The 27,050-nt window shown below is 39.5% G+C and overlaps 1 protein-coding gene and 1 long non-coding RNA gene across 2 annotated transcripts; one reads left to right on the forward strand and one right to left on the reverse strand.

The window, feature by feature from the left end:
• Positions 1-800: 800 nt before the first annotated feature.
• LOC148034828 (uncharacterized) lies at positions 801-12,843 on the forward strand. The gene is made up of 3 exons (XR_015691123.1): positions 801-919; positions 9,342-11,332; positions 12,477-12,843. It is a non-coding gene; the product is annotated as an uncharacterized LOC148034828 (long non-coding RNA).
• LOC148034829 (copper chaperone for superoxide dismutase, chloroplastic/cytosolic-like) lies at positions 10,167-12,770 on the reverse strand. Its single transcript, XM_087679805.1, has 6 exons — positions 12,453-12,770; positions 11,540-11,578; positions 11,382-11,454; positions 11,150-11,284; positions 10,750-10,970; positions 10,167-10,620 (listed from the first exon to the last, which is right to left on the reverse strand). Exons 1-6 carry the CDS (start codon positions 12,768-12,770, stop codon positions 10,363-10,365), a joined length of 1,044 nt encoding a protein of 347 aa, XP_087535931.1. The 3' UTR covers positions 10,167-10,362.
• Positions 12,844-27,050: the final 14,207 nt, after the last annotated feature.

Below are 27,050 nucleotides of genomic sequence, written 5' to 3' on the forward strand. Positions count from 1 at the left end.
AGGGTTAATAATGATACATGGTCTTCTGATTCGCAACTTGTTAAAGAAAGAGTAGTGGTTAGCCGAGTCTAACGTGCAAGTGCCTCATTTTACTAAAAGAGTTCAATCCATATTTTATAATTGGCATGCATTTCATTTCAAAATGGTGCTCAATTGTTATGTGTTATAGATAGGGTTTTTTAAACAAAGAATTTCATCGTGAGCTAATTTCAATCATGTGAGCTTATGTTTGTTAATAGATGAAGCTCGATGTTGTGTATGTGGTGATGTAATGAAAACTAAAAAATTATTCTTTGTAAAAATCGAGATGCAAATGCGTAGGTAATAACAAAAGATATTTTTGGTACATCTAGCTAAAAAATTTGGAGTGATTTTAGTCAAATTACATGTATTTACTATTTTTATAATGTAATTTTTTCAAGGGTTCAAGGTTTTAAACATTTTTCTTTACATTTTCAAGGGTTCAAATTATATTTACTATTTATATAATACAATTATTTCCAAGGTTGAAGGTTTTAAACATTCTTCTTTACATTTTCAAGGCTTTTTTGAAACCTTTTATAGTTAATTGTACATTAAACTAACTTTATTATGATGTGGTGAGTTGTGGAAGTGTGTCGACAGAATGTTGAGTGTGTGACATGTGTGTTGAAATAGAGAGAGACAGAGAGAGAGAGAGAGAGAGAGAACTTGTACTACAGTACTAGCCTAATGGCGCATGTGTATGTGCTTCAAAGTTGTGTAGTACAAACTAAACAAAACTTGAGTTTGCCAACGTTGTACTACTACTACTACTAATGCTACCACCTCTCTAGCTATCTGCTTCTCTTTCCCTCTCTCTGTCGCGCCCGCTCGGGATCTTTGTTACTTCAACAGTCTACCTTCGTCCCTCCCCTCACAGTGACAAAACCAAACTCAGGTGCGCTTAAGCTTGAAATTTTCTGGTTAATGCGTCGTAAAACAGGACGCCTGATTATACATCAGGAATTCTTTTTGCATAGAGGTAACAGATTGGTTGGGTAGTTACTAAGAGATGATCACCTTGGTTTTAATTTGTTTTCCTGAGTCCCTTCATGTTTCACAATTATAGAGCTAGCTCATAACCCCAAACCCAGCTCCATATGAAGAGGAAGGAAATTTCGGCATATGGGTTTCTGAATGATATATGATGGCATTACACTGCCGAGACCAGTTTTAAATTTCACATCCAGAATTGCGACAACATCATCAGCTTCTGCAAGGGAGGCACCACAAACCTAGCCGGGTGCTGTTGGGGGCAAAGGACTGCTAACCCCAGATTTACACAAAGTTTTAGACAAATTCCCAATTTAATTTAAATCACATTTTGAATCACAACATCATGGGCTCCCGCTCAGGAGAGATCGCATACCTAGCCAGGTGCAGTCTCATACCTAGCTAGGTGCAGTCAGGAGCAAGGGGCTGCTGGCCCGACGTGGGCAGCCCCTTGTCCCCCAACTGTACCTAGCTAGGTTTGCGGTACCTCCCTTGCAGAAGCTCTTATGTTGAACACTACAGGGAAAAACTATGGGAAAAAGCCCCATCTCCCACATGGGAAAATGTCAATAACTTCTTGTGATTGTACATGAGGCACATCCCTGAGAGGTAAACTACCATCAGAGGAGGCCTCTGCGTACCACCTGCAATGAGAGTCCACCTAATATGGGCAAGGGCCAGATCTTCCTACAACAATACTGCTGGAGCATACTTGCCCTACTAGAATCAATGGGGTCAATTCAAACACACACGACCTAGAGTCACGAACCCAAGCATGAACCACTAGGCTATCAATTTGTGCAGTAATTTCTACTGATCCAGGTTCTATTTAAACCCTTTGTAGTGTGTTGTCAGCTGACAATGCATTGGTGGACAGTCTTTCCACCATGAAATTTGCAGGTAATTACAGTACTTATATGAGTGCCATGTAAACTACCACTTGTGATGATAATGTAAGGAGCTGCTTGTGTGAGGCAAGATACACTCATTCTTGATCAAAGCCCCTGTGAGGAGCACAACACCTTAGTGGAGACAGAGGGCGGTTAACTTTTTCAGTTCTTCTTGTTTCTTGCTTCACTCCTAGCTATGGCTTTTGCCTCTGCTTGATCTGGGCTAGATTGCTCTAGTTTGTTGTTTTTCCTCTTCTGCTGACTTGATCCAAACGCCAGATCTCCTCCTGCTTTTATTCTCACCTTGGATTATATATTCAACACACCTTGTCATTTGCTCACCTGCCTATATATATATATATATATATATATATATATATATATATATATATATATATATATATATATATATATATATACATACCAGTAAAAGCACAGCCAAGCAGGATGTTCCAAGCCTACTGGAAGGGCTAAGGGCTTATGCATCAGTTTACCCTTCGCCATCACCAGCGTGAGGAGCACAACACCTTAGTGGAGACAGAGGGCGGTTAACTTTTTCAGTTCTTCTTGTTTCTTGCTTCACTCCTAGCTATGGCTTTTGCCTCTGCTTGATCTGGGCTAGATTGCTCTAGTTTGTTGTTTTTCCTCTTCTGCTGACTTGATCCAAACGCCAGATCTCCTCCTGCTTTTATTCTCACCTTGGATTATATATTCAACACACCTTGTCATTTGCTCACCTGCCTATATATATATATACATACCAGTAAAAGCACAGCCAAGCAGGATGTTCCAAGCCTACTGGAAGGGCTAAGGGCTTATGCATCAGTTTACCCTTCGCCATCACCAGCGTGCAGGTCCCATCCAAAGCCTTTCTGGACAGTGTTACTCCTCCCCTGCCCCTACCCAAAACCCTTCTGTGCCTCCTGAACACTCCACCCTGGCACGACTTTGCTGCTACACTTTTCCATTGCACAATCCATTCCAAGCCCCAGATGTCAAGAGATCAACCAACATCAATAACCCTTCTTCACGTGGGGCTGATTCTGAGCCCGACATAATCCTTGCAAAGGTGACTTATCACAGGCATAGGCCTCAACATAGGAAACTTCAAGGTTGTTTGAAAGTTTTGCAAGCACGTCTGCAAGTCCTTTTCCGATTATTCAAAGTACAAGGCATGTTGAAGACAATCCTCTCTATTATGGTTCGTGTGAATTTAAGACTGAATTTGAGACTGCAGATTCAGATCTTGGTTCTGATCAGAGCATCACTCGGATCATTATATCGTGAATTGATTCATTTTTCGATTATCATGAAGCTCAGATTTTTCAGATCAGATTGATGAGGTGGTATTGTTTCTGGCAAAGATACTGGATGTTCAATCCGAGATCAAGATAAACTCGGTGTTCCCCAATCAAGAAAGGTGGAATCCAACAGTGTGAGATCCCATTTGCAGGGCTGTAAGCAATGCAACCCCCGTCACTGAATAAAAGATTCGAGCTACATTGCACACCTTAGAGATGGATGGAGGTCACAAAAAGAATGAAATTCAGTCCTAAGTACAAGCCACTTACAAAGACTTACCTTGAGAAGGTTGATTGCATTGGGATAGTGACCTAATGTCAACTCCTAGTTGAGGTTTTCATGCCTCCACATGATGCACACAAGTGGAAATGACCATCGCACATCATTTGCATTCCATTCAGCACAACGACATTTTTTGAAAAGCGCTCAATCATTAGCCTTGTGTAACTGCTGTGATGATAATATAAGGAGGCGCTCGCATGAGGACAAGATAGTCATTCTTGATCAAATCCCCCCTTGTGGTGCAGGTTACATTATAATATGGTGATTATTTACAAGATTAGTGCTATTTGAGGCCATTATTTTCTAAGCCTGGCAGGCATATTTAGACCAAGCTTATCCAACGGCCTCTAGCAAGGCATTGTCCTGCCATTTGCACTACTCGAAGCAGTTATCCATGTCTTTGGCAGGGCTTGCTATTGCATGGGCCAAATACACTTGAGTCTTGACGGACAGATATTAGGGATCATGCAACAAGAATTCAAGATTTCATGCGTCTATGACAGCTAGTGTCTCGCCATTGCAGCCAGTTTTTGCAGATTCTCCTATCCATGATCCTAGGCCAGATGTCCTTGGAACTCCTCTATACTAACCATCATAATTGCGAAGGGTTTCTAAAACGAGAGGTATGAAACGGTTTCATAGGTTTCATACAAGTTTTATATTAGAAATGGGTTTCATTCAAAATATAGAAAAGTATGAAACTCTCTCTCTCTCTCTCTCTCTCTCTATATATATATATATATATATATATATATATATATATATAGCTTTAGTGATAAAGGAGCATCCATATATGCAATCATCATGTATAACAGCTCATTACAAAACTTTGGCAATTAGTAGCAAGATCCATGTCAACGTGTTAAGTAAATCCATGATAAATAATGATTAGAAAAGTTCCAAGACATTTAGGGTATGGCATTCGTGGAAGTTTAAAATAGGTGTTTCATATGTTTATGAAACACATAGGTATGAAATGAGTTTCCTATCCTTACGAAATGGGTTTCTTGGTAAGTATGCTAACCATGTTGTAGCTAAATGATGTCACCTAGACCTTGTACTCATAGGCGGAGAGTAGGGGAGAGACTATTCTAGAGGTAGGCCTTCTCTCAATCTCCCAAATCTATCCTTATCTTTGGCTTTCACTCCTAGCATCCATAGGAAACCATTCACTACTTTTTGTCTCCAATGCGTATTTTTATCTAAAGATTGTCTCTTTAAGAGATTGGTAAAATAGATGCATTGTTACACGTGAATACGCTATGTACTCTTTTTCAAAACAATATATAACTACTCTTTCTTGAATATTTTATTGTACTGATACATGAGACGTCTACTTTTGCAATATTATAGATTGAGACATTGATTCGTATGCCCCTCCAAACCCTCAATTTATAGTTGAAATTAGCCTTCCTCCCTCAATAGGGTGGTAAATAACTTGATTAAACACTAATTACAACAAGCATAAAATTCACGTAAATGAAAAATACACACTTTACTACTTTTATCTTAGACATTAGATACCCTATTGGTCCAAAAACTAGCGCCCCTTACCCTATTGCGGCATTTCTTTATCTCATATTGTAATTGAAATGAGTACAATTGAGATCTTGTGATCTTCACTAATCCAAGTGCATGTTGCTATCAAGACTGACCAGCAAGCCACAAACCAATTTGCCCCTTGGTTTGTTTGGGGATTTGCCTTCACCATGCTTCTTGAATGAAAAATTCAGCCCTAAATCTAATATTGGTTGATTGATCTCTTTAATCTTCTTGATATTTCTCAATTTTAGTTGCTGAAATTCAAGTCATAGGCCCTCAATTCTAAGCATGCATCCTGAGGTGGATCCTAAGGTGGCTGTCAAATCCTGATTTCTATTGTAAATTAGGATTTACAATAGAGATTGATTGAAATATCTTCCTCTGATGGCTCAAACTGTTAGAAAGTACTGAGATAACTTGAGAGATGATTGGGGGATGAGAGAATCTTAGGGAATTCACTATATGTATACTCTCTATATCATGTGTGTTCAAGACTTATTTATATATTTTTTTATTTGTTAATTTTTTCTTATTAAAATATAACCCTTTTCTATTCAATATGTAAGTAAATCCTTTATATGAGATCTTTCTGTATGTAAAAAATGTATAAAAATTATGTTTTAAAAATTCATTATGTTGAACCCACGTGATACATATATTTATGACTAATATCCCTAGGGAGAAAATACTGTAGAAAGAAATTTTAGAGTCTCATCATGTAAGTTTTGCCAAGTGGTAGCCTTCTAATTTCATTTTTTAGTATTATCTAGCTTACTAAATTAATTATCAAAATATTAATTGTGAAAAATAATTTAATAATTATTATAGTATTCAAAAAATTAATTTCACTAGTTAATAATTAAATTGGCTAAATCAATTTGTCTTTCAGGTATCCTTGAGTAGTTATTAGTCCTTAGACTAGTATTAATTAATTAATTAATGCCTAATCTCTAATGTCACCATCGACATTAGTGGTCAATAAATTGGTCCAAGTCAAAATCTGACATAAGGTACCACGAAGTGCCTGTCACGCATAACTTTATTGTAACTTTTGCCTTTAACACTCGATGCATCCTCGAGGTCCTTGGCCTGTTATGATGAAATAACTACCATATGCATTACGTGCTAAATAATCTTGTACATTTGATTAATAATTTAATAAAATAGCATCAGTAAGATTAAAGCATCTCAAAATTCCATATCCTTATGCATGATACATTGGATCTTGCATCCCACACATTGGTTGTTGCATAGAATAAGAAGTTGTATCATACACTCTTGTATGCGATCTTTGATCCACCATAGCATGGAACCTAGTGCTACTACCAAAGTACCATGGCTACCCCATCATTGCATGTATACCTTGCTATCCAAAAATAATTAAACTAGTACTTCCAAGTTGGCCTTGCATATGCATCAATTGCCCCACCTGTATCACCATTTGCTTATGCTCGCTACCATATTTGAAACAACATGCTGTTGCATTGGCTCTTCCTTTGGTGCATCTTGGTATCCCGAAGCTCTTAAAAGACGATTTTTTCTTTTTGTCTTTGTTGTCCTCCAAAAGTACCTGAATTGAGGATTATCTGTCAATTTCATAAACTTTTTAGCTGTTATCCTCAGTTGATATTTAAACTAGTCATCAAATTCCTCCTCTTGTTGATCATCACGTTCTAAAGGCCTAAAAGGACCCGCATTTTGATCTAAACCAACATTACCAGCTTGTTGTTCATGCTACATGCCCTGTCCAAGATCAGACTCTGTATTTTTTCCAACATTTTGTGAGCTTGCAGATTGAGAGGCATCATCCCTGCTTGATCCCATAACACTGTTTAAAGACATTCTTATTGTAATACTTGGCTGAATATAATTTAATACTGTTTAAAGACATTCTTATTGTAATACTTGGCTGAATATAATTTCAACACTAGAACAAAGCATGTGACGTTTAATCAGGTGTCTCGAGCCTACCAAAGAAGGGATTGAGTAGTATTCCGAGAAACATGAAACCAATCTTTCTCCTCGAATAGGGTGATAAATAACCTAATTAAGCACTAAATACAACAATCATAAAATTTACGTAAATTGAAAATGTACACTTTTACCACTTTAATATTGGACTTTTGACACTGTTAGTCCCAAAACTGACACCCCTTGTGATATTTATTTATCTTATGTTGCAATTGGAACGAGTACAACTAAGATCCTCTAATCTTCTCCGCTAATCCAAGTGCCTCTTGTTGTCAAAATCAACCAACAAGCCTTCAAACCAATTTGCCCCTTGGTTTGCTTGGGAATTGGCCCTCACCCTACTCCTTGAAAGACAGATTCAGCCCTAAATCTAATATTTGTTAGTTAATCTCTTGAATCTTTTTAAAATTCCTCAATTTTAGCTATTGGAATCCAAACCCTAGGCTCTCAATTTTGAGCATGCATCCTGAGGTGGCTATCAAACCCTAATTTCTATTGTAAATTAGGATTTACAACCATGATTAACTGAAATCTCTTCGTGTGATGACTCAAACTATTTGGAAATGCTAAGATAACTTGAGAGATGCATGGGAGATGAGAGAGAATATTATGTAGAAAGAAGCTTTAGAGTTTCATTGCGATAAACATTGAAAAGATACTTTTGCTATACTTAAACAATCATGAGTGCTCTGTAACCTATAACTTATGCCCACAAAAAAAACTACATGTTATCTGTATCAAAAGAACCTTGGGTTGCTATCACTTACTCGTGAAGGGCTCCAAGCTTTTTGTCACATGCTATAGGATTGATCCCTGATGGTTGCAAATTATATTAGCAACCTCTCCTTGCTCTCTAATAGCCTTCTTCTTTCCCACAATGGTTGAAATAAGCTTTCACCAACCCCTAACAACGTTTTTTCCACTTACATGGGTAAGTTTCGCCAGTGGCAATCCTCTAATCTACTTTTCAACATTATCCAAGTCATTATGTTAATTTTTAAAATACTAATTCTAAAATCTAATTTAATAATTAATCTAATTACCAATTTTTTTTTCATCATCCAATAATTATATTGGCTAGGCCAATTTATCTTCCAAGTATTCCTGAGTAACTATTGACCCTATGATTGGCATTAATTAATCAATTAACACCCAAGCTTTAATATCACCACTCACATTAGTAACTAATAAATTGGTCTAGGTCCAAATCTAACATCAAGTATCACCTAATATTTGTCAAGCGTAACTTATTATAACTTTTGCCTTTGACACCAACCGATATCTCCAAATCTTAGTCCCCACACTAAAATAATTTACTTGCACCTCACACGTGCAAGTCACATTAGCACATTTGATTACCTTTTAATCAAATGCTAAGTAAAACAATAAAATCTCACGTCCTTGTGACGATATCATCTCTTTCAACACCAAAAGTCCAAGATAACTGTCAACTTAGCGATGCCAATCCAATAGTGCAAACCCGAAAAAGTAATAAGTGAAACATATTTTCAACCAATTTTCAGCATAAGATGTGCCTATTTGTGCCGAAGGACTAAGTCGCAACAAAGTTAATGAAAGCAAGTGAGCATGCTGTTTTGGTGCATTAACAGTTTATGAGAGGGACAACATGAATCTCCCTTAGAATGGGAGTTGGGTAAAAGCTAATGTTTCATACAGCTCCTACAGGAGCAGGAGGTGTATGAAACATTAGCTTTTACCTAACTCCCATTCTAAGGGATACACCTCCTGCAGGAGCAAGAGGTGTATGAAACATTAGCTTTTACCTAACTCCCATTCTAAGGGAGATTCCTGCAGGAGGCGTATGAAACATTAGCTTTTACCTAACTCCCATTCTAAGGGAGATTCATGTTGTACACTAGGTGTATGAAACATTAGCTTTTACCCAACTCCTATACTAGGTGTATGAAACATTATGTAAAAGCTAATGTTTCATACACCTAGTATACAACATGAATCTCCCTCAGAATGGGAGTTAGGTAAAAGCTAATGTTTCATATGAGAGGTTGGATTGATCTCTTTATAGAAATATTTTTCCATGTCTCGAATCATCAAAACACACACCAAACCAAATATTTTAAAAATAATTTTAACACAGCAGACAATGAAGTATGAGAACAAATATTGCTAAAGGTACTCCATGTAATGGGTTTTACTATTCATTGTTCTTATAAACCACAAATGCCTTGTACATGCACTTTTTACATCCATATCACCCAGGCTTCACTCTAGTTAATGTGCGTTGTGTATATTGAATTGGTCTGCATATCAATGCTCTTAACACTCACTATCAAATATATCCATGTAATGTTTGATGCTCAGGTGGTTGAACATGACTGCAACTTCTGGGTGCATTGAGTAAGGTTTACTTTTATTTCCAACAATCTGCAGAAGCTTTGAAGAAGTGAGGAGCTGATCCTTGCAAGGTTCACGTCTTAATTGGCCTATTTAATAAGCAAGAGCATATTGGACATCAAGTGATCTGTTAAGTAAGACATCAAGTCCATATCAGTTTAGTATGCCGTGCATCAATGTGATCTATGGGCATTTTGTATAGTTTTTAGCATTCTCTTAAATGTTACTACTCATTTGACTGATACACAACACTCAACCACATCTTGTAATCAACTATTAGTCAAGACCATATTGGACATGAAAGCATCAAGTCCATAGCAAATTGACTTGATATATTTAATTCTTCACCTTGGAAGTACAACCAAGCTGGACCGTTTTCTGCTATGGCATCCTACTTTATGTTTTATCTTCCAATCAGAAACAAGACAACACAATTTTCTCTCTGAATACCTTATGTATTCAAATTAAGCTCTTACATTGCAGTCAAAACAGGTCAATAATATCTGAATGCTCAATATGCATTGTATACAGGGTTGTAATAGTATTCAACCAACTCAGTTTCTATATTTAGAATCACATTGCAGTCAAAACAGGTCAATAATATCTGAATGCTCAATATGCATTGTGTAGAGGGTTGTAAAAGTATTCAACAAACTCAGTTTCTATATTTAGAATCCTTCACCTTACAGTTTACAACCAATTGGTCAACATTTCTGATCAGAGCATGTGTGGTAAATTTGACACCTTACAAAGTTGACACTAAGACAGGACCATTTTCCGTTGGACCTCAAATTTTCAAAATAAGACTTTATATTGAACTCAAATCCGGGTCTATACTATCTGCATGTAGCTGATCTCTCACAGACAAGACCAGTGAAACACTGCTATAGCTTACTTGTCACCTCCGTAACAGATCACCATAACTAGAACTTCACATGGCTACATTACATGTATTCTCAACAGAATGGACATACAGAGCTTAATATTCCTAAGCCTTCACAAAGTCACTATTTGTTGAATCCCAAATCACAGTGCCATCACAAGTACACAGCTTTTTGTAATTTTCCCCAACACCTGCACTGCGTGCAATGACAGCAGCTGCAATCCCAGGCTCAGACTTGTCTTCACTTGCATATATCACCAAGGCTCTTCCTGCTAAATCTGAAACTCTTAACATGGGCTTGTCTCCAGAATATTCTACTTCACCAGTACAACTGGCAGCAAGTACTCCCAAGTCACCAATAGGCTGCCAACACAATGGTCATCATTAATTAGGCTTCCCTAGAAACAAATCTGAGTTGATTTTCCCATTATGTAATGTTGTTGAATGGAGTTTCCACTACAAACCTCACAAGAAATAGACAAAGGCACCTACATTTCTAGTTGGAGAACTGCCAGGATGGTAAATTCCACCAGTACTCTCAGCACCACGTGTCAGGTCACCATACTCATTAATTGACCACCCATGAAGCCCAGGTAATAAACCACTAAAATTGGCCTCGATGCGTGCCAGCTCCATGCTGACTTGCACAATACGCACGACTCCATAGACAAGGGGACCCTTGAATTCAGCTACAGTAGCTGATATGAGAAAATCTGCATAACAAATTGCATAGAAATATTTTATATGAGCAACATCACAATGCTATCATATCATCTGTAACTTAAACATGTGCAACCTATCACTGTTTCATGGAAGCTGGCTTATACTATTGTTTTTTATGATGAAATGTGTGCTTTGATATAGTGATCTATGATATTTCAGAACCACCTACCACTAGGAGAACCTTGACCAATAAGCCTGGCCTTCCGACCAGTCTCCACCAAAGCTTCATTCAGGCTTTTTGTATTTGCTGAACCTTGTACTCTGACAACTTGGTTCGGCAAATCGACGTCAACTTTCTTCACACCTTATCCCAGAAGTCAGTTCAGTCCACAACGAGTCATTATCAGACAAGGTAAAAACTGATTAAACACAAAACCAACTTGTCTTGCAACAGGCTGTACCTGCAAGTGACTCCAGCTTCTGCCGAACAGAAGAAACACATCCTTCGCACTTCATGTCCACCATGAACTCTGTCTGCAAAATACCAGATTAAAGAAATTACCATATGAACGAATCTTGTCCTTTCACCACAATTTCATATGTGCAAATGGTAATTTACCAACATATCTGGTGATGAATCTCCTGTAGCTCCCTGATCCTGTACCCAAGGGTATAGGCATGTTTAGAACAATAATACACTCCAAAATCGCAGATTGAAGCTTTATTTAAAACAAAAATATTTATTGATGCACAGGCAAAGAAAAATTTTCATTTTCAGCTTCATCTCATAGAAATTAACCAAAAGTAAATTCATTGTGGTTGGCTTTAAGCTTGAACAAGATGATCGAGCAGCGCAATTATATTACCCTAACATGAAAAAATTCATATCTGTGTACCCGCCCATGTAGTAATCCTTATAACTACATATGTCTAGCTATGCCCTAAATTGGTAAACACTCAGTAGAGCTTTGACCCAAGCTGTGAAAAGCTTCAAAAGGGAAGTTATGTTATTATAAAAAGCTATGGGGAAAAGAGGATTTGGGTACACTTCAGTAACCTTCAGACTCTTTGCTGCAATTCGGTGATTAAACCACAAGAAATGTGACACATACCCTTTCAAGCACAGGCCACTGTGTTAGCTAGCTCAAAACCTTAGCTGCACAAAACTTAGCATACTTTTGCATCACGTTATTCATTCTTATTCTCACAAAATTCATCTTAACTTGCTGGATTTGCATGGATTTATGTGGTCACAGCTCACTGATAAGGCCTGTGTAGCATTTGGAAATCCAAGATAAAGGAGTGAATTAAAGAACCAGCGGGATTTTTAAGGGGTTTATGCATCGAAATGCGCTACTGTTTGTTCCTACATGGAGAGTTTCTTATTCATCGATAACTTCAGCAATTCAGTATCTCTACTAAGGATTTCTTAACCGTCGATCACACAGGAACACGACCATCTTACTCCTAATTTTATTAACCACCAATAACACACAGAGGCATGCCCAGGCAGGACAAAATGAACTTCTCACGTGTTGCACAATGGTTTCTTGCAGGGAATCCTTGTCATCGGTAATGGCGGTACCGACAGCCATTGCTCTCCCAACTAGGCTTTGGAAGATGGGATTCGCGTGCAGCAGGCTCGGCCTTCCGGGGGCGAAAGGGTGGTCCTGATCTGCTTTGGCACAGCAGTGCGGAGAGGGGCCTGCCTGATGAAGATGATGATGGCGATGGCACCTTCTGTTGGGAATGGCGGCAGAGAATAGAGATCCCGATGAAGAAGAAGAAGAGATCGCTAGCGAGGCTGTGGCTATGGCTGCCGCAGACCCAAGCGCCTTGAAAATTGCCATTTAGCCACGACTTATGAAAATAAAATATATTGAGAGAGAGAGAGAGAGAGAGAGAGAGAGAGAGAGAGGAGACTCCTGCAATAGATAGAACACTCCAATTAATAACTAGCCACACTACTTAAGACACTTCCAGACAAGTCCTTTACACAGTTCTAGGGGTGTGTGATCACACAAGTCCTAACTACGATCACACAAATCGTGGTGCGATCCCGCAAAATACCGTGATTGCAAAAGCAGCAGTAAAGACTATAGTGTAAACACATGTTATTCCAATACGAAGGTTACGAGGATTCTGTCTACCCTGTGGCATGGATGTTGAAGCAAACAAGTAGTAATGGACTTACTCAAGTTCTTGAAACCCATTGAAGACTTTTGCCATCTCTCACTTCGTCTACTTTTTGAGCAACTTGTGCCACAAGCCAAGCTTAACACCAAAGTTGATTGTCATTTTTACCAAATTGCATGTGCCAACTTCTTGGCCCATATTCATATGGACAGATCGAGTGTGCACGATTGCAGTGTAATGATTATATCGTCACTATTGCACATTGTACAAGGGGTTGTACAACCAAATACCTATGAGAGGAGTGCATCTAAGGATTGTAGAGTAGTCGATGTCTTAGTCATTGATGGCACCAAGTTGTGCCATGCTCAATTTTGTAATATCCATTAAAGAGAAACCACGTGTAAATTATGCTTATGTGACAATACCAAAAACCATAAAGATCAAACAACTGAAAAACAAACAAATTCCTATGGAATAAATGACAAGCAAAGGCTATAAAGCTTTATTGCTAATTTCAAATCTTGGCTGCCACCAAATGATGTCGCAAGTAATCGCGGACTGGCGAGATGAGGAGGATCAAACCCAATGTTCATAGAAAACATTTTTGGTAGCAAATACCAAAACCTCCTAACTTAAAATGTTGGAGGGATTTTTGACTAAAATTACATGGGTCTACCATGTTTATGATAACATTTTCCAAGGTTCCTATGTTTTAAATCTTCTTCTTTAAGTTTTGAAGGTTTTTTAGAAATAGTTGCAATTTACTATGTTTTAGACCTTCTTCTTTAAATTTTGAAGGTTTTTTCGAAATACTTGCAATCTACTTTGCATTGAATCTAGGTTTTTTGTGAACACTAATCAAACCACCAAACCATGAGATCCACAGCCACCATGCACACCAAGATGAACCGCGTCACTCATCTATCAAAATGAGGCAATGACAAGGTCAAGAGAGACGAGACGAGACGAGATGAAGAATCATGTTGACCAGACGATGAGAAAAATGATAATGGTGAGGAGCCATCCTAAGGTTACTAACCTTAGTGCAAGCCTATTGACGTCTTTTTAAAACCCTTCAATACAGAACAACAGCCCTTATGATAGAAACAAAGTGGTGATGAAGAAGGAAGGGCCTCTTAGCAAAGAAGTTTTAGTCAATATGTGTGAAGAGGATACACTTACTTTATTAGGTAGACTTAGAAAAAAGGGACATGTGTATAAGGTAGCCTTTCATAGGCTCACTAAGTGTAGATAAGCATGTGGCAGTGCTTATCCATCTCTAGATGTTTTTTATTCTCAATAAATAAACTGCGCATTATTTAAAAAAAAAACTCTTCAATACTATTGATTTTACTCTGCAATAAAGCTATATAGAGAGAGCGAGGGATAGAGGGACAAAGAATTTGAGAAAGTCTATGGAAAAAGGGAGAGAGAATGACTAAAACGCTACCACCAAGTTGACAACGAGCTATTGGCCTTGAGTGTCATCAAGCTCAAAGGTAGTATCATCCCAACTTACTCAACACACCCTCTAACTCTTGTGATCCTCTAGCCCAAGTCAGATTGAAGATACAATACTTGTGGCACCCTTCAAGAATATTAAGACTCCATTAGAGCCAAAAATGCTTCAAAAAAAGCACTTATAAGAAAATGATTAAGTTGCTAATTAGATGAGGTTTTGAAAGAAAAAACCCTCCAAATTTAGCTACCTGGATGTGATTAATGAGAGAATATATGATTCATTGAAGAGGTCAGCCATTAAATATCTTCAATCTTTAATGGATGTTAAGGATCACCTTTTTAGTCATATTCTCTTGGAACTTGCAAAATTTCATATTTTTGAATTTTCGCACCAAAAGACACTCATTTATTCCTCGGCGTTCATTTACTGCACCTCTGTTCTTTTTCCTTCTCTGCGACATTGTTGCCCTATTAAGGGTTCTCCACCAAAATGTTTACGAGTACCTCTTCTAGCAACACAAGCGCAGCCCCACCACGCAAGTATAAACTTACTATTCAACTAAATCCTATTTATTCATCTTGGAGGAGTATACACCATCGAGCATTGTTGGACAAGGATGAAGCTAACAGGCTACGATTACAAGGAAAGAAGCATGTAGACTTATGGGTGGATGGAAATATTTATCCATCAGACTCTTCTACGGGTAAACATCCTTCTTTTTACAATATTCACGACTTCATAAGGTATGTTGGAGATGGTTGTGATGGGATGCTTGGCTATTGTATGAGGTTATATTCCGCATCTTATACATTAGGAGAACAGATACATGAAATGAAGGAATCATTAACATCGACACAAAAATTTATTTTTGAGTTGACGAACAAGAATGATGTTCTAGAAAATTCTAACAAGTCATTGCAAGAAAAATTACTATGCTTGAAGGAAACTCCAATAGGATTTAGAGAGAGAAAAAGATCACTAAAAAATATAATGGCCTTGTGTAGTCAGGTGAAAAAAAGGAGACTAAATCTTGTGAAGAGATGTGTCTCTAATATTTCAGGCATTAATATTCGAGAGAACGATGAGAGAATTAAGCTTATTAAAGAAACCACGCCAAAGAATGACATTTTTAGGATTCTAAAATCACTTGAAAATATAAACTTGAGAAGCCAGACTCTGAAAGAGTTAGTGAAAAATTTGAAAGGAACAGTCAAACCAAATGAAATAGTGGAGACGTGTGACAGTATGGGTATTAGCCGTAAAGGTTATCGTGCTCTCTCAAAATTGTGGTTTACAAATCTTAGATGTCATAGGATAAGTGCATTTGGTTTGCCTCGGCCTTTTGCAGTTTCAATTGCTAGGACAACCATGAATCGCAGGATTCCGGATGTCTTTGGGGAGTATATTCATATAAAAGTATCTATGCCCTATGAAAAGCATAAAACAATGGTTTTTTTAAATACAACACATTTAATAATATTTGGATTGATCTTAAAAGAGTCCAAATTGTAATGGTCCATATGCATATATTTACTATTCAAGAATGTGATGGTAATTTAAAGTTTGCACTAAAATTGGATGACTCACAGATTCAAAAGGGACAAAAGATAGAAAGAGTCAGCATTTGTATCATGAACAAGGCATTGGATTATAGTAATGGTAGGGGACAAGAACAACAATTTAAGATACAATCTAAGATGGAACTTTGGTGGATTGGTGCGGCCCAAGTACCAATTGAAAGCCATAAAATCCTAAAATGGTTGTTCTCTCATACAGGTAGTCCTCATATTATAAAGTCTCAAAGTGAAGGGAAAATGTTAATAGTCAATGGTGTTGGTAGTTTTAATGTTGAGTGATATATGAGTGTTGACTTGAAAACTATCAAATGTATGCTTGGAGAAAGTAATGGGACCAATGCAAAATATCCTTGTATTTATTGCATGGAGAGTTTGGGATCCAAAGAATGGAGTACTTTGTAGCCAACAACAAGAGTCCTAACTAGGAACTCCATAGATTTGAGAAAGTTAAAAAATGTGGATGGCTTATGTGATCCTATTCTTTCAATCTCTTTAAGAAATGTTCATATTTGTACATTGCACGTAGAGATTAGAATAATTGATAAGTTGCATAGGTTGCATCTTGACTATGCATATTCAATAAAACCGGTATCTTTGTCAAATGACTGCTTTGATAAATGCGAGTCTTTACTCTCAAAAATGGGTTTTCATGGAGGTCAAGTTTACTTGAGAAAGGATCCAATAGCCTCAGGGAAAACAAGAGATGTCTTAGCAGATGTCTCTATGGGGGGTGCAAAAGCTAGACGATTTCTAGGAAATCATACATGTAAATAAATGAGTGCATTGTGGGACTACTGGAGAGAGTTGTGTGCAATCACAGCAAATGTGGCTAGTACACCACGAGTGGCATTGCTACGAATGGAGGTTTGGAGACATCTTGACATATTTTTAAAAGTACTCGGGGAACAAAAGATAACATCCAATTATTCAGAAGAGTACAAACATTTAATTGTAAATCTTGTTTAGGCAATCAAGGAAGCTTGGGGAGAAAAGGATATTACTTTTTACTTTGTAAGATAGACATAAATTTGAGTCTTTGTGCTTTGAAAACAAGGTTTAATGATTCAAACTGATTTGTACTTTTATGGATTGTCACATCATATTCTTCTTGTTCGTGGGCCTTATTTTGTGGAAGAGCAAGGGCCCCTAGCAACTTATAGTAGCCAAGGTATGGAGAAATCTCACTACCAAGCACGTATGTGTTTCTTTCGGAGCACTAGATGCAGAGAAGAAGTAATTAAAACCAATGCCCTTTGAGAAGTTATTCAATTGGTTTTTTCGAAGACAACTTCAAAGGCTGAAGAACACAACAAATTGCGATGGAATCTAGAATACCCATACTATTTTCAAAATAATTTATACATGGCTAGCTTTCAAGAGCCTTTACATCCTCATCCTCCTCATGCATTTTTCCTCTATAATGTAAAAAAATTCTTGAGTATCTAGCCCTGGAGGCAGAGAAGCCGAGACCATAACCAAATATTTGAATGGCTGTTGTCTTTTCTAGGAAGATGACTTTATGCGCATTGTACTACAAACCTGAGTACCCAAGGAGCCTTGTAAGTGCTTTGGCACAGACAATTGGCCATGAGGCCTCCTCCGAGAAAGTGCTATACAAAACCAATAGAACATTGGGATCAATCATTGATATGTAATGCCCAAGTGCAACATCCTTTAGTGAACTACCACCAATTCTTGATCCTTTGCCTCTTCCCAAGAAATTGTCCTCATCTGCAATCTCCAACTATAAAACCAAAAGTTAGAATGAAAAAAATGAAAATATGTATGTGATTTCACAAAAACAGAAGAAAGCATTACCATTTGATTTTCATCACTCTCAAGTTTTCTTGGATTCCATAAACTAATTGATGTCTCCTTGATATCCGTGAGTTCCTTAACATATTCTGACTCCTCCCTTCCAAATTTGGAGATTCCAAGCTTCTCTTAAAATTGGTCAAACTCATTGTCAATAGCCTGTAACTCTCTCTCAGCATCTCTTACCTTGCTTAAACATAAGGAAAATGCATCGGATGTATCTATAAACTTATCATTTGACACTTGAGTATCTAATTTCAGTAAGTCCTCCTTGGATTCATTCTCAACATCCACTATGCCTTTTGCATCTGTAGATGCCTCTACAATAACTGTCAAGCAATAATCCTCCCTCAAATTGAAAAGGATTTGTAGATTCGGCAATAATATATACTCTTTGTCTTTAATTGGAAAAGTTGGTAAGGATGGAACAATGAGGTTGGAAGGGGCATCAGATACTTCATCAACCTCTGCATTGCTCTCTTCAATTATTGTCTCTACTTTAAATTGAGCAACATCTAGGTCTTTTGCAATTGATGCTTCCATCTATAGGTCTACTTGCTCCTCAACATCCACATCATCTAGGTCTTTTGCAATTGATGCTTCCATCTATAGGTCTACTTGCTCCTCAACATCCACATCATCTGCTAACTCTTTAAGAAGACAACAACTAGAAAATTTTGAGGTTTCCTTAACCTTTTCATTAGATTTGATGGGGTACTTCACAAGAGCAAATACAATAAAGCATAAGCTTGCATTTTTTTGGGTGTAGGAGCATAACTCAGATGCATAGAATCTACCAAGAGAATGATAACCGCATTTCTTGGTGAAGAAAGACTTCTCAATGGTTGACCTCCCAATAGGAGTGCGAACATAATCCTTGGAATCCAACTGAACAATAGGATATGCCAACTCTTCAAACTCTACAAAGTCTTCACTACAAAAGTCCTTTGAGTAGTTCACAACCTGATCAAGATCCCACTTTGGATTGAAAATCTCCCTAGTTGTTGTAAAGAAGGACAAGTCAATATTGTTTTCAATAAGGAAATCCAAAAGTCTCTCGAAGGCTTTGACCTTTGTAATCTGAGTGAGGCCTGGGGTCCTCACAGAAGATTTTCCCTTTTTTGAAGCCTTCTTTGTAGTCACAACACTTGTCACTGACACATGAGATGCAGCTAAAACTTCTGAGGCAACTGATTCCTTGGACAATGTGGATTTAAGCATTTTTTTTCCTTTCCCAACTATGGAGGGTGACATGGGTGGGTTCTCACTTGACATTTTGAACTAGCACAATTACGAGCTGATACAACGCGAAGGGATTATGGCAGGACCTAGAATGTATTCGCATCGCGCCATATCAGACAAGCCTCGAACGAGTGCAATCGTGTAAGAGAGGGGGACTTAATAACGGGGAAATACTAGCTACACTGGCTGGCATATAAGGTGAGAGAGACTTAATTTTTTATCATGAGATAATTAATACAAGTCTTCTTTCTCCTTCACCTTGCTCTCCAAGCTTCCATGTCTTCTCTTCCTCTCTTCCAATCTTTCTCTCTCCATTTTTAGTCTTTCTCTCTCCTCGTACATGTATTTCTCTCTCTTCTGCTCTTCTTCTTCTTCTTCTTCTCTGTAGTCTTCTCTCTCTTCTTTCTCTCTCCCAGTCCCTTTCATTGACAATTGGTATCAGAGCATAGGTTCTTGGTCCCAGTTAGTCCTCCATTTTACCCAGTTACAACTTTCTAGTTACATGGATCTTTGAGTCACAGGTACACAGGTTACAGGGAGTAGTAGGGGAGTTCCCAAAGATCTCTGGACCACAAGGACTGCAGGCAGGAGCATTAATGGTGGCTTGGACTAAGTTTGGAGGAAGGAAGACCGGATTTGGCAGCTCGTTGGTCATTTTTGGCCCATTTTGAAGGTAAACTCTTAGTAACCGTGGTCACAGGAGTTAGAAGAAAGTCTAGTTGGGGTTACTTTTCAGGGAGGGTCTTCTCTCTCCTCATTTCTCAAGCTTCTTACAAGCTTCCATGGAGGTAATCAGCCCCAAATCTTGCTCCCTTCTCTTCCATGGAGTGTCAGCTTCCTTGCATTTCTGGAGTTCAAGAGCAACCAACCAAGCAGTGTATAGGCTGTACTGATCATCCCCAACCCTCCAGGAGTACCCCAGTAAAATCCGATGCAAATTTTGGACTGAAAACTGTGAGCAATGATCATCATATTGAGCTTCTTCCTCATCTTGGCTCTCATTTTCAGCTTCTAGTAGGTCATTTGGACAAGGTTGAAGCCTTCTTCTCCACCTTCTTGGCCATTCTTGGCTTCCCAAAACCCTAGTCTCATAGGCAGTCCATGGCAGCCATGAAAGCTTGGCATCAAGCTCAAGAATCTTGAAGATTTTGGTCTTTTCTTGGTCTCGGGGGTTCACTCTTCAAGCCTAGCTCAAGATTTGGCCACCAAGAAGCACGGGAAGAAGATTAGAAGCAAGATTTGAAGGCATGCACTTGTGGGCAGCCATGACTATGGAAGTAGTGCTTCAATTTCATCAATAACTCTTCATGGGAAGGTCTTGCGCCATCCTATCTTCAAGCTACAGCCACATTGGAGCCCATTCTCAAGATTTGAAGGCTTCTTGGAAGTGGGAAGGCATTATGGGGTGCTCATTTGGAAAGAATCCTTCTCTTGATCGGTCTATGCAAGCAATGCCCTCTCCCCATTGAAGAATCCTTCTTCCCCAAGCTTGGATTCATCTCTTCTTGGCGGAGCACAACCATTTTGGAGCTATGGAGCATGCGGGATCAAATTGGAGCTCTCATGAAGGACTGAAGTGGCATTAGTGGCTGCAATCTTCATCAAACAACACAAGGTAACCGATTCTTTGGCTCTCATTCATTAAGCCTCTTGTTGAATCCTATCCACTTGTTTGAGAGGATGCATGAGTCCAAGTAGGTAATAGGAGTCCCAAATATTGTATGCATGCTGAATATTAATCTCAGTCATTCTCATTTGATCTTATGGCATTGGAATGGATTTTATTCATGTTGAAGCTTCATTGAGATTATACTTTTGCTTACCTATAACCCGTTTGGCTTCTTGTGAATTGGCTTAGCCAAGAATTGATTAATAAATCCATTGTATAAGGGTGAGTCATAGCCGGTAAGGTCTCTATCCCTATTCCCAATTCCAATTCCATGCACTTCATGAAAAGCCCAAAATTTCCATTCCTAAAATGCATCTCATGCTGGGTGTTTAATTAATAAATGTCTGCCATGTATATTCCAGGTGAGGAAAAGCCCGATGCCAGGCAAGGTGGAAAGACAAAAGAGGGGTAACCCCCCTTGCCATCAAAGACCCTGAAGGGGTGCGCAGCCCGGCCTGAGGGGAACTTTGCCCACCTCCCGGTGATCTGGAGTCCAAAAACTCATTTGAAGGTGCAGGTATTTCTTGGGAAATTGAGAAATTGACTTGGCATGATGGAATTTTTGATGACTATGGCATGACACACTCTTGTGTGCATGGGATGTATGGATGTACCTCAGCAAATGTATCTTTAGATACACATGCAGCTATGTATGCAGTGATGTATGGGAATGCATTGCTTTACTTGGGTTGAAGATGGATGTATGTATCATTGGATACACCTATGCAGTCATATAAGCAGTAATGGCAGTGATTATGCATATATGAGAGCCTATCTTGTTTAATATGGTCATGGGAATGCTTATTCTTATGCTCAGTAATGCTGAAGTGATGCCAAACATGAGCATGAAAGCTCAAGTGATGCATGATGCCAAGCAAACAGTGAATCCCACAGTGCAATAGAAGGGGAACCCAATTTCAGCCCTCTTGTGACTGTTTCAGGGTGCTGTAGAGAAATTGCTTGCATTTGTAGAGGTGTTGCTACTCCCAAGAATTGAGGTACTGACCTTGGAGAGTACCTTCAGGCCTTGCCAAGGACCCCACTCAGTTTTGGATACCCACTTGGAGCATACCAAATACCTATAGCCCAAAACATGCCTTTCCTAGGTGTGGACAAGGTGTTGGACTGCACAGAACAGTCCCACATTTCTGATTACAAAAATTTCTGTATAAAACTTAGGAACGTGTGCCTATGCTCATCTCGAAGAGGGCATCGCTGCCTTTGTTTTGAACAAAAAAGTAGGTCAGTCGGAGTTGTCTAGCTCTAGTTATAGCCAAAATAGTGACAGGTGGTCTCACGGGACTACACCTAGACATGGCGGGTAATAGGGGAAAAACAAAGCAAATGAAGATGTTCATCAACAGATAAGGGATGCACGCACCCCGAGGGATGACACCAACTTCGAGGTTGAGGAGGAAGACCTCTCTCACTCCATAGGAAGTCTTAGTGCACTCAATCATACCCTCAGTTCACACGAGACTAGACATGCGGAGAGGCATAGGGAAGTAATGGAAGGTCAAACTCAAATGGTGACGGAGATGCGCCAAATGACCTCTACCATGGAAGAATTTGCAGCCAAGTTCTCAATGTGGATGGATTCCCAAATGAAAGGAAAGGAAAAAGAGGATAGACTAAGCATGCAAGCTGAAAGAGTGACCATCCCATCTGTGAATGTAGCCTATGCAAGTACCCAAGGTATTTTGGAAAGAACGGGCATTCCCATCAGCTTTGAGCAAGGCGAGCCCTCAAAAAGGCATGAGGAGCCCATAAACAATGGGATGAGGAGTAACTCTCAGCCACCACCCGCGCCCATGCCACCTATGCATGCTCAGCCATCTTTTGGAAGGAATCACTCAAACAATGGGTCATTTCTTGGCAGCCCAATGGATCAGCCCCACTTTGGGTATATGGAACAACCCCCCAACCATGAAAGGGAGTTGAGAGACAAAATCATCTTCTCAAAGTTCAATGGCCAGTTGTCCTCCCCGGCTGAATTAGAAGAATGGCTCTCGAATCTTGAAGACTACTTTGACATAATGCCAAGAAATGACGATCAAAAGATACACTGCCACGATACACTTAGAGGGCTTTGCCCACACGTGGTGGCGGTACATAAAGAGGGAAAATCGGCAGCTTGTTGAAACTTGGGATGCATTCAAAGCTCTTATGATTCAAGTCTTTGTATCTCCGGTTGAGAAGGAGAAGCTTGCAAGGCAATGGTATGGCCTAGAGCAACGTGGGATGACGGTGCGTGACTACACAAACCAATTCCTCAATCTCACAATGTATGTTGAGTCCATTAGTGACGATGCAAAGCTTCACAAGTACATTTATGGTTTGGATCCCTAACTCTCGGAGCCCAAAGTCCATCAGATTTGTTCAAATCTATTGAGTTGGCCGAGAGGTACTCTCGTAAGTATCGCCGAGATGCTTCATTTCAGCATGGACAGCAAAGAGGGGCGTCTCAGCAACTGTTTGGGCAGCAAAGAGGACCTATGCAGTCACATTTTGGGCAGCAAAGAAGTGCTGTAAGGCCCTGGTAGTTTGGGGCAAGTTATGGTGGTGGGAATATGCCATTCAGCACCCCGAAGATCCCCACATACCCCACCTTTAATGCCTCTAGGGAAAACAATAATTTCAGGACTGCAAATCAAGGAAGAGCTGAAAATAGACTTTGCTTTAAATGTGAGGAAAAGTATACAGCCGAGCATGTATCTAAATGTGCTTATAGGAATGCAAAAGCAAGGGTACATAGCATGTTAGTCTTTGATGAATCTGATGAGGATCATGAGGATGCAAGTGCCTTTGCAAGCCCGAAAATGATGAGGTTGAAGAGGAATGTGGGCAAGAAGAATTCTTTGACCCGGCTGACACCTTTCCATTTGACCCCGGCGGTCATGTAGATGTAAATATGGGTGATAAGAATGGTTCACATGCTGCTGCACTGTTTGTACTATCTCCTTGGATGCTTGGACAGGATCTAAGAGCCCCAATACTCTTCGTCTTCAAGGCAAGATTCACGGGAAAGATGTATTTGTCTTGGTAGATAGTGGTAGCACACATAGTTTCATAAATAGAGCAGTCATGGACAGATTGAATTTGATTGGCTTGAGTATCTCAAAGTTCTTGATCACTAGAAAACTAGGTATTAGATCCCGAGGATCTGTGTCCTAACCGAAAGGTATTATTTTCCAAGAGTTATCAATACAATATCTAGGATGATACTACAACAAGCTCTGACTCCAATATAGAAGAACATCATGATTTCAAGCCAAAAATTCCCTAATCATCTCAATCTCTAAAGTCCAAAACCAAACTTCCAATCCATCAGAGGAGAAAATACTTTAAATAGGATGCAAAAAGTGTTAACTCAGAATCTCAATGTAAAAAGAAACCTCGTGACCTACCAAGTTGCTTTATGATATTTAAAAAAGCAATTAAGTAGTCATATTTCTTAGGGCTAAATGTGAGGGCACATCCATGTAAGAGAGGGGGACTTAAGAATGGGGAAATACTAGCTACATTGGCTAGTATATGAGGTGAGAGAGACTTAATTTTTCATTATCAGATAATTAATACGTCTTCTTTCTCCTTCACCTTACTCTCCAAGCTTCCATGTCTTCTCTCTCTCTCTCTTCCTATCTTTCTCTCTCCATTTCTAGTCTTTCTCTCTCTTCTGCTCTTCTTCTTCTTCTTCTTCTATGCAGTCTTCCCTCTCTTCTTTCTCTCTCCCGGCCCCTCTCCTTGACAATTGGTATCAGAGCCTAGGTTCTTGGTCCCAATTACTCCTTCATTTTACCCAGTTACAACTTTCTAGTCACATGGAATTTTGAGTCACAGTTACACAGGTACATGGAGCAGTAGGGGAGTTCCCAAAGATTTATGGACCACAAGGACTGCAGGCAGGAGCATTAATGGCAGCTTGGACCAAGTTTGGAGGAAGAAAGACCGACTTTGGCAGCTCGTTGGTCATTTTTGGTCCATTTTGAAGGTAAACTCTTAGTAACTGTGGTCACGGGAGTTAGAAGAAAGTCTAGTTGGGGTTACTTTTCAGGGAGACTCTTCTCTCTCCCCCTTTCTCAAGCTTCTTGCAAGCTCCCATGGAGGTAATCAGCCCCAAACTTTGCTCTTCCTCTTCCATGGAGTTTGCCTTCCTTTCCAGGGGTTCCTTAAGCCTTTGAGCTACAGGGCAAGTGGTGGAAGTGCTGTGTGATACCTCCTCTCCCCTCCAGGCAGCTCCCCGCGTTTCACGGTGCAAAATGTGGGCTGATTCCCGGGCCAAAATGACAGCACAACAAGCTTCCTCTCCTTCTTGGCTCTCATTCCCAGCTTCTTGCAAGTCATTTGGGCAAGATTGAAGCCTCCTTTCTCATCTTCTTGGACTTCTCTTCCATCTCAGAAACCCTAATCATATGCAGTCCATGGCAGCCATGAAAGCTTGGCATCAAGCTCAAGAATCTTGAAGATTTTGGTCTCTTCTTGGTCCCGGGGGTTCACTCTTCAAGCCTAGCTTAAGATTTGGCCATCAAGAAGCACGGGAAGAAGATTAGAAGCAAGATTTGAAGACATGCATTTGTGGGCAGCCATGGCTATGGAAGTAGAGCTTCAATTTCATCAAGAGCTCTTCATGGGAAGGTCCTGAGCCATCCTATCTCCAAGCTACAGCCACATTGGAGCCCATTCTCAAGATTTGAAGGCTTATTGGAAGCAAGAAGGCATTATGGAGTGCTCATTTGGAAGGAATCCTTCTCTTGATCGGTCTATGCAAGCAATGCCCTTCCCCCATTGAAGAATCCTTCTCCCCCAAGCTTGAATTCATCTCTTCTTGGCGGAGCACAACCATTTTGGAGCTATGGAGCATGCGGGATCAAATTGGAGCTCTCATGAAGGACTGAAGTGGCATTAGTGGCTGCAATCTTCATCAAACAACACAAGGTAATTGATTCTTGGCTCTCATTCTCTCCCATTAAGCCTCTTGTTGAATCCTACCCACTTGCTTGAGAGGATGCATGAGTCCAAGTAGGTAATAGGAGTCCCAAATATTGTATGCATGCTGAATATTAATCTCAGTCATTCTCATTTTGATCTTATGGCATTGGAATGGATTTTATTCATACTGAAGCTTCATTGAGATTATACTTTTGCTTACCCATAACCCGTTTGGCTTCTTGTGAATTGGCTGAGCCAAGAATTGATTAATAAATCCATTGTATAAGGGTGAGTTGGCAGTGAGTCACAGCCGGTAAGCTCTCTATCCCTATTCCCAATTCTAATTCCATGCACTTCATGAAAAGCCAAAATTTCCATTCCTAAAATGCATCTCATGCTGGGTGTTTAATAATAAATGTCTGCCATGTTCAAGAGCCAGGCGAGTCAGGTACCCTGAAACCCCCTTCCGGTTATGACCCTGAAGGGGTGCACAACCCCGCCCGGGGGGAACTTTGCCCACCTCCCAGTGATCCAAAGCCCAAAACTCGTTTGCAGGTACATGTATTTCTCGAGAAATTGAGAAATTGACTTGGCATGATGGAAATTTTGATGACTATGGCATGACACACTCTTGTGTGCATGGGATGTATGATTGTAGTTCAGCAAATGTATCAGAAAACGTATCTTTAGATACACATGCAGCTATGCATGCAGTGATTTATGGGAATGTATTGCTTCACTTGGATTGAAGATGGATATATGTATCATGGGATATACCTATGCAGTCATATATGCAGTAAGGGCAGTGGTTATGCATATATGAGAGCCTATCTTGTTGGATATGGTCATGGGAATGCTTACTCTTATCCTCAGTAATACTGAAGTGATCCCAAACATGCTAAGAGATGCTAAAGTGATGTATGATGCCAAGGAAATAGTGAATCCCACAGTGCAATAGAAGGGGAACCCAATTTTAGCCCTCTTGTGACTGTTTCAGGGCACTGTAGAGAAATTACTTGCATTTGTAGAGGTGTTGCCACTCCCAAGAATTAATATGCTGACCTTGGAGAGTACCCTCAGACCTTGCCAAGAACCCCACTCAGTTTTGGACACCCACTTGGAGCATACCAAATACCTATAGCCCAAAACAAGCCTTTCCTAGGTGTAGACAGGGTGCTGGACTGCACACAATAGTCCCACATTTCTGATTACAGAATTTTCGGTATAAAACCTGGGAACATTTCCCTATGCTCATCTCGAAGAGGGCATCGCTGCCTCCGTTTTGAACCAAAGAGTACGT

Source organism: Lygodium microphyllum, chromosome 6 (assembly GCF_053477565.2).
Source record: "Lygodium microphyllum isolate KBCC chromosome 6, Lygodium_microphyllum_v1.1.10, whole genome shotgun sequence".
NCBI classification, from domain to species: Eukaryota; Viridiplantae; Streptophyta; class Polypodiopsida; order Schizaeales; family Lygodiaceae; genus Lygodium; species Lygodium microphyllum.